The 14,115-nt window shown below is 46.2% G+C and overlaps 1 protein-coding gene across 3 annotated transcripts in view; it reads left to right on the top strand.

The window, feature by feature from the left end:
- The window catches only part of ntng2a (netrin g2a), a 29,816-nt gene extending 15,985 nt beyond the window's left edge, over window positions 1–13,831 (top strand). Inside the window, exons 7-14 of one of the 3 annotated variants that reach the window (XM_046036082.1) lie at window positions 2,486–2,509; window positions 7,751–8,530; window positions 9,232–9,327; window positions 9,526–9,600; window positions 10,989–11,156; window positions 12,706–12,849; window positions 12,970–13,059; window positions 13,142–13,831. In XM_046036082.1, the coding sequence (XP_045892038.1) occupies window positions 2,486–2,509; window positions 7,751–8,530; window positions 9,232–9,327; window positions 9,526–9,600; window positions 10,989–11,156; window positions 12,706–12,849; window positions 12,970–13,059; window positions 13,142–13,272 (1,508 nt within the window). In that variant the 3' untranslated portion in view covers window positions 13,273–13,831. Of the gene's footprint in view, window positions 1–2,485; window positions 2,510–7,333; window positions 8,531–9,231; window positions 9,328–9,525; window positions 9,601–10,248; window positions 10,352–10,988; window positions 11,157–12,705; window positions 12,850–12,969; window positions 13,060–13,141 lie in introns of those variants that run through there. The other 2 variants (XM_046036081.1, XM_046036083.1) reach the window with 2 other exon arrangements.
- The last annotated feature ends 284 nt before the right edge of the window (window positions 13,832–14,115 follow it).

The following is a 14,115-nucleotide window of genomic DNA, read 5'->3' as shown; positions in this document are numbered from 1 at the left end:
AAAGCTCACTACTGAACTGCAGACTATCTAAAGCTCACTACCACAGACTGTCTAAAGGTCACTACTGAACCAAAGACTGTCTGAAGCTCACTACTGAACCGCAGACTTTCTAAAGCTCACTATTGAACCACAGACTGTCGAAAGCTCACTACCAAAGACTGTCTAAAGCTCACTACTGAACCACTACTGAACCGCAAACTGTCTAAAGCTCACTACCAAAGACTGTCTAAAACTCACTACTGAACCGCAGACTATCTAAAGCTCACTACTGAACCACTACTGAACTAAAAATTGTCTAAAGCTCACTACTGAACCACAGACTATCTGAAGTTCACTACCACAGACTGTCTAAAGGTCACTATTGAACCAAAGACTGTCTAAAGCTCAGTACTGAACTGCAGACTGTCTAAAGCTCAGTAGTGAACCGCAGACTGTCTAAAGCTCAGTACTGAACCAGCGACTGTCTAAAGCTCACTACTGAACCACAGACTGTCTAAAGCTTATTATTGAACCACAGACTGTCCAAAGCTCATTATTGAACCACAGACTGTCTAAAGCTCACTACTGAACCACAGACTGTCCAAAGCTCATTATTTAACCACAGACGTCTAAAGCTCATTATTTAACCACAGACAATCTAAAGCTCACTACTGAACCACAGACTGTCCAAAGCTCACTACTGAAAAACAGACTGTCTGTCTAAAGCTCACTACCAAAGACTGTCTAAAGCTCACTACTGAACCGCAAACTGTCTAAAGCTCACTACCAAAGACTGTCTAAAACGCACTACTGAACTGCAGACTATCTAAAGCTCACTACCACAGACTGTCTAAAGCTCAGTAGTGAACTGCAGACTGTCTAAAGCTCAGTAGTGAACTGCAGACTGTCTAAAGCTCAGTAGTGAACTGCAGACTGTCTAAAGCTCACTATTGAACCAAAGACTGTCTAAAGCTCAGTACTGAACTGCAGACTGTCTAAAGCTCACTACCACAGACTGTCTAAAGCTCAGTACTGAACCACAGACTGTCTAAAGCTTATTATTGAACCACAGACTGTCCAAAGCTCATTATTGAACCACAGACTGTCTAAAGCTCACTACTGAACCACAGACTGTCCAAAGCTCACTACTGAACCACAGACGTCTAAAGCTCATTATTTAACCACAGACGTCTAAAGCTCATTATTTAACCACAGACTGTCTAAAGCTCACTACTGAACCACAGACTGTCCAAAGCTCACTACTGAACTGCAGACTATCTAAAGCTCACTACCACAGACTGTCTAAAGGTCACTACTGAACCAAAGACTGTCTGAAGCTCACTACTGAACCGCAGACTTTCTAAAGCTCACTATTGAACCACAGACTGTCGAAAGCTCACTACTGAAAAACAGACTGTCTGTCTAAAGCTCACTACCAAAGACTGTCTAAAGCTCACTACTGAACCACTACTGAACCGCAAACTGTCTAAAGCTTACTACCAAAGACTGTCTAAAACTCACTACTGAACCAAAGACTGTCTAAAGCTCAGTACTGAACTGCAGACTGTCTAAAGCTCAGTAGTGAACCGCAGACTGTCTAAAGCTCAGTAGTGAACCGCAGACTGTCTAAAGCTCAGTAGTGAACCGCAGACTGTCTAAAGCTCAGTAGTGAACCGCAGACTGTCTAAAGCTCACTATTGAACCAGCGACTGTCTAAAGCTCATTATTGAACCAGCGACTGTCTAAAGCTCACTACTGAACCAGCGACTGTCTAAAGCTCACGACTGAACCACAGACTATCTAAAGCTCACTACTGAAAAACAGACTGTCTAAAGCTCAGTAGTGAACCGCAGACTGTCTAAAGCTCAGTAGTGAACCGCAGACTGTCTGAAGCTCACTACCACAGACTGTCTGAAGCTCACTACTGAACCAAAGACTGTCTGAAGCTCACTACTGAACCACAGACTTTCTAAAGCTCACTACTGAACCATAGACTGTCTAAAGCTCACTACTGAAAAACAGACTGTCTGTCTAAAGCTCACTACCAAAGACTGTCTAAAGCTCACTACTGAACCACTACTGAACCGCAAACTGTCTCAAGCTCACTACCAAAGACTGTCTAAAGCTCACTACTGAACTGCAGACTATCTAAAGCTCACTACCGCAGACTGTCTAAAGGTCACTACTGAACCAAAGACTGTCTAAAGCTCACTACTGAACCGCAGACCTTCTAAAGGTCACTATTGAACCACAGACTGTCAAAAGCTCACTACTGAAAAACAGACTGTCTAAAGCTCAGTACTGAACCGCAGACTGTCTAAAGCTCACTACTGAACTGCAGATTGTCTGAAGTTCACTACCACAGACTGTCTAAAGCTTACTACTGAATTACATACTGTCTAAAACTCACTACTGAACCACAGACTGTCTAAAGCTCACTATTGAACCGCAGACTGTCTACAGCTCACTACTGAACCACTACTGACACTAATGTTGTCTTTTTCAGGTGAAGCAGCAGAAACAACAGCCAGTAAGTACTGCCCACCTTTTGGTAAACACTGTACTGCACTACCTGTGTCATGTGACAGCTTTAGTTACTTTACAGAGTACACCTGTTTGTCCCCCTTCCTGTCCAGTAAAACCCAGTATCTCCAGGTGTTAGTTATAACCTGCAGCAAGAAAAAAATCCTCCTCCTTCAGCCCCCCGAGAGATACAAGGTTCTCACAGGACAGCAAAACAACAAACACATGATAACCTTACAGACCATGATGCATTGCTGCAGATTAACTAGCCAACAGGATGTAAAGGAGTTAAAATTCAACATCAGATAGAACAGTGAACACTTTACTGCACTGTGAGTACTTTTACTACAATACTGTAAGTACACAAATACTTTTACCTAAGTGAGATTTTGAATGCAGGATTTTTACTTGTAATGGAGTATTTTCTCATTGTGGTATTAGTACTTTTATTTTAGTAAAGGATGTGAATACAGGTGATGTATTCACATCCTTTACTGAAGTAGCAGACCTGTCTGCCTGCTCACCTTTCTGTCTGCTCGTCTGCCTGCTCACCTGTCTGCCTGCTAACCTGTCTTCCCGCTCACCTGTCTGCCTGCTCACCTGTCTGTCTGCTCGTCTGCCTGCTCACCTGTCTTCCCGCTCACCTGTCTGCCCGCTCACCTGTCTGCCCGCTCACCTGCCTGCCTGCTCACCTGTCACCTGTCTGCCCGCTCACCTGTCACCTGTCTGCCCGCTCACCTGCCTGCCTGCTCACCTGTCACCTGTCTTCCCGCTCACCTGTCACCTGTCTGCCCGCTCACCTGCCTGCCTGCTCACCTGTCACCTGTCTGCCTGCTCACCTGTCTGTCTGCTCGTCTGCCTGCTCACCTGTCTTCCCGCTCACCTGTCTGCCCGCTCACCTGCCTGCCCGCTCACCTGTCACCTGTCTGCCCGCTCACCTGTCACCTGTCTGCCCGCTCACCTGTCACCTGTCTGCCCGCTCACCTGCCTGCCTGCTCACCTGTCACCTGTCTGCCTGCTCACCTGTCACATGTCTGCCTTCTCACCTGTCTGCCTGCTCACCTGTCTGCCTGCTCACCTGTCACCTGTCTGCCTGCTCACCTGTCACCTGGCTGCCTGCTCACCTGTCACCTGGCTGCCTGCTCACCTGTCTGCCTGCTCACCTGTCACCCGTCTGCCCGCTCACCCGTCTGCCTGCTCACCTGTCACCCGTCTGCCCGCTCACCCGTCTGCCTGCTCTCCCGTCTGCCTGCTCACCAGTTACCTGTCTGCCCGCTCACCTGTCTGCCCGCTCATCTGTCTGTCTGCTCGTCTGCCTGCTCACCTGTCTGCCTGCTCGTCGTCTGCCTGCTCACCTGTCTGTCCGCTCAACTGTCTGCCCGCTCACCTGTCTGCCCGCTCACCTGTCTGCCCGCTCACCTGTCTGTCCGCTCACCTGGTCATTGTGTTTTGTTCGTACCCACCTACGTCTCCACACTCTAGAGTGATGTGATGTTGTGTGTGATCAGTGTTGCATCATGGGATTTAACTCTATAACTACATGTTATTATTAAAACATTTTTCACTGGACACTGAACTGGTCCAAAGGAAAGAGAGTCTTCATCAGGACAGGACAAACCGCGTGGTGTAAAGACACAAATAAAACGGGAGACAAGCTTCATATTAAAATATTGATTGTAAAGTAGGCGGTAAAAAAACACGGTACATTTACTATCATCATTGGGGCGTCGGTCATTGAAGTAAGCCAGGAGAAAAGACAAACACAGTTTATCCCACGCAAGGTTTTAATGTCGTGACATGGTGACGTTTTGCAGCGCCGGCGAAAGTCTGACACAATTTCTAACCAGTATGGCTTATGTTAAGTCTAGCATGCATCACATTAAGTCAGCGCTGCCCTCCTGAATATCAGAGAACATCCAAATCGAGAGACAGGGGATGTGGAAACTGTGGGCGGAGTAGAGGAAACATGACAGCCCGCAAACTGTAGCATGACACGATGTACATTAAGACCAAGTGTTTTATTACATCATCACCTGCTTGCTCTGATTGGTCACAGGGCCAGTCACATGAGTGGGTCGGCTAAATAACAGAATGCATTCTGGGAGTAAAGTTAATCTGTTCTATAGAGCGAGTTAACACATCGACAGATGGTGTGTGTGTTTAATCTGTGTTAGCCTGTTTTGACCTGTCAATCACTCAACGCGCGCGCACACACACACAGACACACACACACTGGATTAAAGTAAATCTGCCTCATTTGAACTTTAACAAAGCCGCACATAAACACACAGAACATAAATCCTCCCTGTTATCAGATTAGAGTTGCACCACGATGCCGACCGTGCACATTACACACAGCAGCGCAGGACTAATAATGTGAATGACATATTGATTTATTAATAACAGGACTAATTAAAAAACAACCCACCCAACAAGTTGAAAGGTCACTCTGGTTCTTCCTGTTGAAGCTGCACTTCAGAATAAAAGCTCCAGACGAGCCTTCCTATCAGATCAATATGAGCCGTAAGACGAACATTACATAAGTCACATGACATTAAACACGTGGTTAACGTGAAACAGTCGCAGTTTGGTGAGGTTTAGGAAAACGTCATGGTTTGGGTTAAAGTAAGTACATTACGGAAGTCACTCAAACTCAAAACAACATTTCATTCAACACACTCCCGAGTGAAAGTCCGGGTTTGACCCATCCAACCACCCGGTCCTAATACTGTTGTACGGCCACTAGAGGGCGTTCATTTAGGTTGTAACAACGTGCTGGCCAAACGACCCCTATGGGTGTTTTTCTACTGAGGACAGTGTCGTCACAAAGCTTCAAACCGGTTCAGCTGTTCTCAGGACAGTTCTAATAAAGGATCAATAGATCCTGCAGGATGCAACAGTGATCAAAATAATAAGTAGTAGACAATATCTGATTACTGATTATTACCCAGGAGATGTAACGGTGGCTGAATCCACACAGCTCTGCCCAAAGATGGACACAAACACCAGAACATTTATCTTCCCAGACATGAGAATCTCATCTCACCTTCTGCCAACAGTCTGAAATCAAAGGGCAACTCTGGGTTTTGAACGAGGGAGCGTCCGGCAGGTTGTGGATTTGGTCACAGAAACATTAGAGTCCAGTAAAGGTCTCTGCAGAACAGTTTTCACACCCTCTGATTGGCTGGCCGGGTTTCGTGGCTCTGAACTGGTGGTGTCATGGCGGCAGCAGACTCCAAAAGTATTTGGGTATTTCCGCAGGTGGGGTTAGGGAGCAGAGGGGCTGGAACACTATATATTTAGACTATACAACGAGGGACAGGAGTGCTGGCCGGTCCTGCTCAGGGTGTTTGGGGTTATCTGAACAACCCGGTGGAGGATCGGCATAGTGTGCTGCCATTGATCTAACAGCTGCCTGAGGAAGCACACATGTTGAGCTTCAGGAGAAAGATGATGAGGTTCAAGAGGAGGACTAGTCACAGATCAGGGTTTGTGAGGAGGTTTAGGATGAACAGCTGTGGAGGGCTTCAGACTTCAGACACCTTTGCTGCCTATACGTATTAGACGGTCTCATTTATGTTTGGAGTCTACTGCAGGCCTGGGGTTCTGGGTGAAAGCTTCTGGTGTTTAGTGTTCTGCAGAGAACTCAGTCCTGTAGAGAACAGGAAGCTGAGATTCACTAAAGACAGTTACTCTTCTTCTCTGACAGCGGCTGGTGACTCTAACTCAGCAGCATCTGATAGACCCTCTGCCTCATCAGATGGAGTGACTGACACCACTACTACTACTGACAGTATTATAACTACTGACACTATTCCTACTGTGACAACTGACAGTACTCTCCCTACTGACAGTACTCTCCCTACTGTTGGACCTACTACTTCCATTACTGACCCTGCTACTCCTACAGACAGTGCTACAATTTTTTTGTACACGCTGACTTATGATGCAGCTTCTACAAGAACAAATCCTTTTACTGTCACAGATACAGCAAGTACTTATACTACCACTGACACGTGGAGTATGACTGCTGCAGAAACGAGTACTAGTAGTGATATTACCACTGTCAGTACCACCCCGACTGATACTAGCTCTACAATGTACTTTATTAGTACTAGTGATACTGGTGACTTTCCTAACGCTGGTGTAGACTCTACTACTACAACAGTTACTACTGTCAGTACTACAGGTTCTGATGCATTTACAGACCTTAGCAGTACAGCAGAACCTACAGCGGACACAGCTACATCCAGTAGTCCAGCTCTGGAGACAGGGGGCAGTTTCTACAAACCAGCTCCCACGGTACCAGACACAACCACTCCCAGTACCACAATTAGCATCTCCAGTCCCACCATTTACACCAGCACCGACAGCCCCACTGTCCCAGGCCGCAGCACTGACTCTGAGGTGTCTATTTCTGACCCAGTGACTCCGCCCTCTGACTCCACCTCCTCACCAGAAAATACAGACCCTGCCCCCTCTGGGACTGGCACTACCAACCTGATCACAAGTACTACCCTCTCTGCTGGTGGTACTAGAACATCAACCGGAGCATCAACAACAACCATCCCAGATTTATCCTCAGCCAGTGATGGGGCTCCATCTGGAGATACTCCACCCACTGAATCAGCCCCAACCAATCAGGCTGGAGATGCTTCACCCACAGTAGGAGCTGACACAACTTCTGATGCTCCTCCAGACACTCGGATAAATGTACCACCTCCTGATGTACCCGTCCCTGATGAAGCGGCTCCAGATATACCTCCCTCTGATGTACCTCCTCCAGATGTTTCTCTTCTTGATGTACCTTCCCCTGATGTACCTCCTCCAGATGCTCCTCTTCCTGATGTACCTTCTCCTGATGAAGTGGCTCCTGATGTACCTCCTCCAGATGTTTCTCTTCTTGATGTACCTCCTCCAGATGTTTCTCTTCTTGATGTACCTTCTCCTGATGTACCTCCTCCAGATGCTCCTCTTCCTGATGTACCTTCTCCTGATGAAGTGGCTCCTGATGTACCTCTTCCAGATGTTTCTCTTCTTGATGTAGCTTCTCCTGAAGCAGCGCCTGATGTACCTCCTTCAGATGTTCCTCTTCCTAATGAAGCAGCTCCAGATTTACCTCCCTCTGATGTACCTCCTCCAGATGCTCCTCTTCCTGATGTCCCTTCTCCTGATGAAGTGGCTCCTGATGTACCTCTTCCAGATGTTTCTCTTCTTGATGTACCTTCTCCTGATGTACCTCCTCCAGATGCTCCTCTTCCTGATGTACCACTTCCTGATGTACCTCCTCCTGATGTACCTCCAGAGGCGCCCTCCTCTAGGACTCCAGACCCTCTGATAGATGTACCTTCACCTGAAAAACGTCCTCTGGATATACCTCCTCCAGATGTACCTTCTCCTGATGGAGCACCTCCTGAAGTACCTCTTCCTGATGCTCCTGTAGACTACTTTTTGCCTTCTTCTGAAGAAGGAGAAGGTGATGTTGCACCAGACACAAGGTCCACCACCATAGATCGGTCTGACCCTGCTGGTGATTTTGTCCCTGTGGACTTCACTTTCCCTTTTCCAGATGATCCAAATTCAGTTAAACCTGGACCAGATTCTGGAGCAGTGCCTGTTGTTGATCGTGGGACCATTCCAGATGATTTCCGTGGATCTGTTGATGTTCCTAGATCCAGTTTAGTCAATGCTGGACTGGATTCTGTTTCAGCAGGGCTAGATACAGGGGAAAGAGGAAATGGTGGAATGGAATCAACTGGACCAGATTCCCCTGTACCAGATAGTGCAAGTCCTGATCTAGATTCTAGACGAGATTCTTCTTCACCAGACAGTGCAAGTTCCGTTCTATATTCTAGACCAGATTTTCCTGAAGCAGTAGATAATCCAGGAGTTGATTCTTCAGCAGCTCAAATGGAAGGAAAGTTCTCTAGAGAGGATTCTGCTGCCGGTGGACAAGCAGGACGGTCGGGGTCGGATGAAAAGAAAGACTCTAAACAAGAGAAGACGGGAGAGCAAAGAGAAGAGAAAGGTACAAAATAAGGCACTGATTGGTCAGATGAGGATATAATGTATCTAAGAACATTGGCTGCACATCCAGAAACTCTTCTTCAGGGTCAGTTTCAGCTTCTTGACCTTAGAAAAACCAGCTTGATGAAACGTGCAACTTACTTGTCGTCTTCTAAGCTTTCAACCACATATATTGGCCTTCCTCAGAAGATGAGTAAGTTGTTATCATGTGACTTAAGACGATGTGGTGTGAGAGCTTCAGAAACCAAAAGTAAGTTGGACCTTATGCTGGGCGCTTTAAACTGAATCACCAATCAACATCAGTAAATGATGTTCACTGACCTCAAGTCTGTGCAAACGGATTTTCATCAGGTCCAGTTTAAAGTGTCCTCATGTGAGGGAGGGGCTAATAGAGACTGCCTATGTACAGGGTCCAGAATTTTGTGCTATGTCCCTCGATCCTTCACACCCTGCTGATGAAACTCTTGTCAGGTGGAAAGTAGCCGTCGGGGTTTTGGGGTGTTTTGGAGGATAACAAGGAAAGAGACACAACTCTAAGAAAGTCCAGTTCTGTCATTGACATGAAGCTGAAAACCAGCAGAGATCCGATTGCCTCTGTAAATGTAGAGTTTCTACCAGAGCAGCTGCAGTTTCACATGTTGATCCACCAAACTGTATTTTCACACAAATCTAAATATTTTATGTCTCTGTTGAACCAAACAGTCACTGAGGCCAAAGAGGAAACAAAAGAGAAATCTAAGGAGGAATCTAAGAAGGAAGGAGAGGAGGAGAAAGATGACAAAGTCTATGAGAAAAAAGGTACATGTACAAGCAGATAGAACTGCCACCTGCTGGCCAGCATTAGTAACAGCAGCAGTAATTCCTTCAGTAGCAGTAACAGTACTTCTGATAAGTAGACCTAATAGTTCAGTAGTAGTACTGAGCTCTGATTGGTAGTTAGTGTAGTGCTGCTACCTGCCTGTTGCCGCTGTTATACACATTGTTTTGTGTCCAAAGCGACCCAGAAGATTCTGATTCCAGGAGGACCAAAGTTCAGTCAGCTGTCCAAAATCGCCTATGTCACCTTCCAGGGTAAGACCACCTCTGACCACCTTACTCTTTGACCTGTGCTGGTCCCGCCCCTGCATCCAAACACCCAACAGATGTGACAGTAGATGTTTGCCAACAGGCACTGGCTCCTCCCCCTGTAGCTCACCACAGACGGTCACTGTCAGGGTCACCTGAAAGAAACACCAGACCTGTGTAAGGGCCAGCAGGGTCAGACTGATCTGGGTTGTGATGAGACCTTTCTCCATCAGTGTTCATGGTTGTCTCACCTGTCTGTCTGTTTGATGTCCTCTGTGCTGGGATTTGGGTGGGGATTTGGGGGGGGGGGGGGGGTTGCGGGGGGGGGGCTATCATTAAGTAAAAAGTAAACCAACAGGGAAGAGAGGATAAAACAAAAAGGTTACTGTACCTGATGTTACTTCATTAGTTATATTACACCAGTTATGTTCCCTCAGTTACAGGATGTTACCTAACTTCAGTTAAAGAGGTTGTATTCTGCTCAATTTGTTCATAATTTTATTCAGGGTGTGGACCAGAACAGGTTTTCAGGGTTTAATGTTCAGACTGCGCATTGCTGCAGCTCCTCTTTTCACCCTGTGTGTTGAATGTTTTAGCTGCCGAGTGAAACATCTCACTTCTATTTCATCTTTGTTGGGAGTTGCACATGCACAGTGCCTAGATAAAGACTACTAGCCAATCAGAGGCAGAGTAGGGCGGGTCCTGACAAGCAAACCATGGCTTCGGTTCAGCCGATAATGTTGGAGCCCGAGAGTCTGATCCAGAAACATGGGTAGAACAACCAGAACCAGCTTCAGAACCTGGACTGGATTTCAGAGTGGTGAGTTATTAATCTGTAAAACATTCATCTTTCATACCGTTTTAACTGAGCTCTGTCTCTACATCACAGTAACAGCTTCATATCCTCTGACTGCATGGAGGGGCTCTAATGTTGGGTAGTGAGGGTTGGGGGACATCTTGTCACTGTGTGCTGGAGCTCAGTGTGTTTCTCCACCAGAGATTCTAAGGGCGTGCCGCACCAGCTGGTAGGTGAGCGTTATGCTACGCGTTACATAGTTACCAGATTACAGGTTACTGACGTAAAGGCTGGACTGCAGTCCAGCTGTGTACAGTTCAGGAGCAGAGTTGCTGTTTCACTTTGCAAACCTGTTACATGCACAAAGAAGATTTACAACACAAGAAAGGTGAGGGGAGAAGCCAAAAAGCAGAATATGACCTCTTTAAATGTTGTTGAGTCTGTGAAAAAAGGCTGTAATACTTCTTACCTGGACGTCTCTCAGCCCGGAGCGCCTCTGAGTGTAAATTTCTGACTTTAGTTCAGGTGTGTTTACAGGTGTTGGGACAGGTATGTTTGTGTGATGTAGGACTGAGCTATGTGTCTCTGTCTCCGTCAGACTGTGAGTGTAACGGTCACTCCAATCGCTGCAGCTACATTGACTTCATCAACGTGATCACGTGTGTGAGCTGCAAACACAACACACGAGGACAAAACTGTCAGTACTGTCGGCTCGGTTACTATAGAAACGCCTCACTGGCGCTGGATGACGAGAACGTCTGTGTTGGTCAGTAACACACACACACACACACACACACACACACACACACACACACACACAGCATATACACATTAGACAAACTGATGGTCATGTGTCGATGATGATGACGAAGGTGATGGTGAAGATGAGAGTGATAATTGTGAAGATAGTGATGGTCAAGATGACAGTGATGATAGTGATGATAGTGATGGTGAAGATGATAGTGAGGATAGTGAGGTTGAAGATGAAAGTGATAATAGTGATGATAGTGATAGTGAAGATGATAGTGATGGTGAAGATGATAATAATGATAGTGATGGTGAAAATGATAGTGATGATAGTGAGGGTGAAGATGATAGTGATGGTGAAGATGATAATAATGATAGTGATGGTGAAAATGATAGTGATGATAGTGAGGGTGATAATGATAGTTATGGTGAAAATGATAGTGGTGACAGTGATGATAGTGATGGTGAAAATGATAGTGAGGTTCAAGATGAAAGTGATAAAAGTGATGATAGTGAGGTTGAAGATGATAGTGATGGTGAAGATGATAGTGATAATAGTGATGATAGTGATGGTGAAGATGATAGTGATGATGAAAATGATAGTGATGATAGTGAGGGTGAAGATGATAGTGATAATAGTGAGGTTGAAGATGATAGTGATGGTGAAGATGATAGTGATGGTGAAGATGATAGTGATAATAGTGATGATAGTGAGGGTGAAGATGATAGTGATAATAGTGATGATAGTGATGTTGAAGATGATAGTGATAATAGTGATGATAGTGATGTTGAAGATGATAGTGATAATAGTGATGATAGTGAGGTTGAAGATGATAGTGATGGTGAAAATGATAGTGTTGATAGTGATGGTGATGAAGACGATAGTGATGGTGTAGATCAGGGGTCGGCAATTAAGTCTGGCATGGGGCCAAATTTTTCCAAGCCGTTATATGGTGGGCCAGGACAAACCATATAAAATCATGTGCTCATTTAGCTCAGGCGGTGCTGTGCGGGACTCCCGACGGGTAGGTTGTGAGATCGATTTCATCTTATTGCGGATATTTTTATCTCCCTTGTTGAACAAATTGAATAAAAAGGACACTTGCACAGGCTCACATAAAGCATGTAGTGTGTGCGTGTTCTGGCATTTGATCCACATTTATAAACGTATGGATGCTTATTTTCATTTCCCTGAGAAAATTCTGGGGAATCTGATCACACGTTTACTGATGGCTTTTTCAGAGGTGTGTCAAGCACGCCAGAGTTTCTTTTGAATGTCCTTCAGAACTCTTCAAAGTAAAAGCTCTTAATTAACTCGACATGAAGCATTGCTGCAAAATACGTTCTTGCGCTTCTTTTGAGTAACTGTATCTGTCATGACTGAGATCTGTTTCAGCACCAGCCGCTATCAATTTATTAATTTTTCCGCTATCAAAGCAATCTGACCGCGGGCCAGATATTATTGCTGGCGAGCCGGTACTGGCCCGCAGGCCACCTATTGCCGACCTGGTGTAGATGGTAGTGATGGTGATGACGAAGGTGATGAAGACGTCTCTGTCTGTCCTCAGAGTGTGACTGTGAGCTGCAGCGCAGTCTGTCTCCTCACTGCTCAGACTCTGGGCTCTGTCAGTGTAAACCCGGAGCCTCGGGGCGGCGCTGTGACTCCTGTCTACCTGGGTACAACTGGAGAGGAGGTGAAGCCGGCTGCACAGGTACACAGCAGGGGGGGCGGGGCTTCAGTAACGCTCCAGGACGAGCTGCAGTATGTTTACCTGAAGTCAGCTGTTACTGTTATCAATAAAGTTATTAATATCTGATCACTGTCCTTTCAGTTAACCTGTGTGACGAGGAGCGTCTGATTTGTCAGAACGGAGGAACCTGCGTCGACTTCCAGCGCTGTGTCTGTCCGGACAGCTTCACAGGTAAACACACACCTGGATGACGTCACTGCTCAGGTGTCTGATGATGTCACGGCTCAGGTGTCTGATGATATCATGTGTGCAGGTTCGTTCTGCGAGCAGATCGTCTGTCTGAAGAAGGGTGGTTGCCTTGACGACGCAGAGGGCTCCTCCTCCTCTCTGACCTCACACCTTTACCTGCTGACCCTCAGTCTGATGTCCTCCACCTTCTGCTGACCCCGCCCCCGGACCCAAGGAGACGTCTGACCACGCCTGCTGTTCACTGAGTCCTACAGGCTCTCACATGTAGGACACAGGAAATGACATCACAACGGGAACTGAATAGAAATAAGTTTCAGAAGCCGCACATCAGGAATCATTTCCGCTTTGTGAATAATAATCTATAATAAATGTACCTTATGTCTGGGGGGAATGCTCTGTTGTGACTGGCTAACATAATAACGTTGTTGATTGGCTGAGGAGCAGCCGTGTGATCACAGACTTTCTGTCAGGACACAACTGTAAAAATGTGACCATGACGAACTTTGATCAGTAAAGACAAGTCATCAGAGAAACGAACTGTCAATCACCAGCCTCACGAGAACGTCAGAGAGCCAAGAGATCTGCGTTCTTATTGGTCGGCTGATCCTGGTGGAGACTGGTGACATCATACATCCTTGACAGACAGTTACCATGGAGATGGAGTTTTTTGTAGCCAGAGCGCAGTTTGACTGTAAAAAGGTCAAACGTCACCGAGTCATGACCTCATGATGGAAATAAAGATGTGTCACACACACACCTGGCTGCTGCTTCTCCCTGATTGGCTGCAGGAACATGGTGAAGGTGTAAATATGAGCTGTGGAGGACACAGTGCCACCTGCTGACAAATACACAAAGAAGAAAGAATAGGGTCATTAATCAGTCCCTCCAGGACTCTCCAGGGGCCTCATTTATAAAACGTAGTGCGTAGAAACCTCACCAAAAGTGTCCGTGGGCCCAAAGCCAAAAATATTCAGACTTATAAAACCGTGCAGACGCACACCTGTAAGCAAGTTCCCTTTATAAATCCCAATCAGCTTG

This window comes from Micropterus dolomieu, linkage group LG21 (assembly GCF_021292245.1).
Source record: "Micropterus dolomieu isolate WLL.071019.BEF.003 ecotype Adirondacks linkage group LG21, ASM2129224v1, whole genome shotgun sequence".
NCBI classification, from domain to species: Eukaryota; Metazoa; Chordata; class Actinopteri; order Centrarchiformes; family Centrarchidae; genus Micropterus; species Micropterus dolomieu.
The sequence above is the reverse complement of the archived record's forward strand: the minus strand, read 5'-3'. Positions and strand labels throughout refer to the sequence as shown.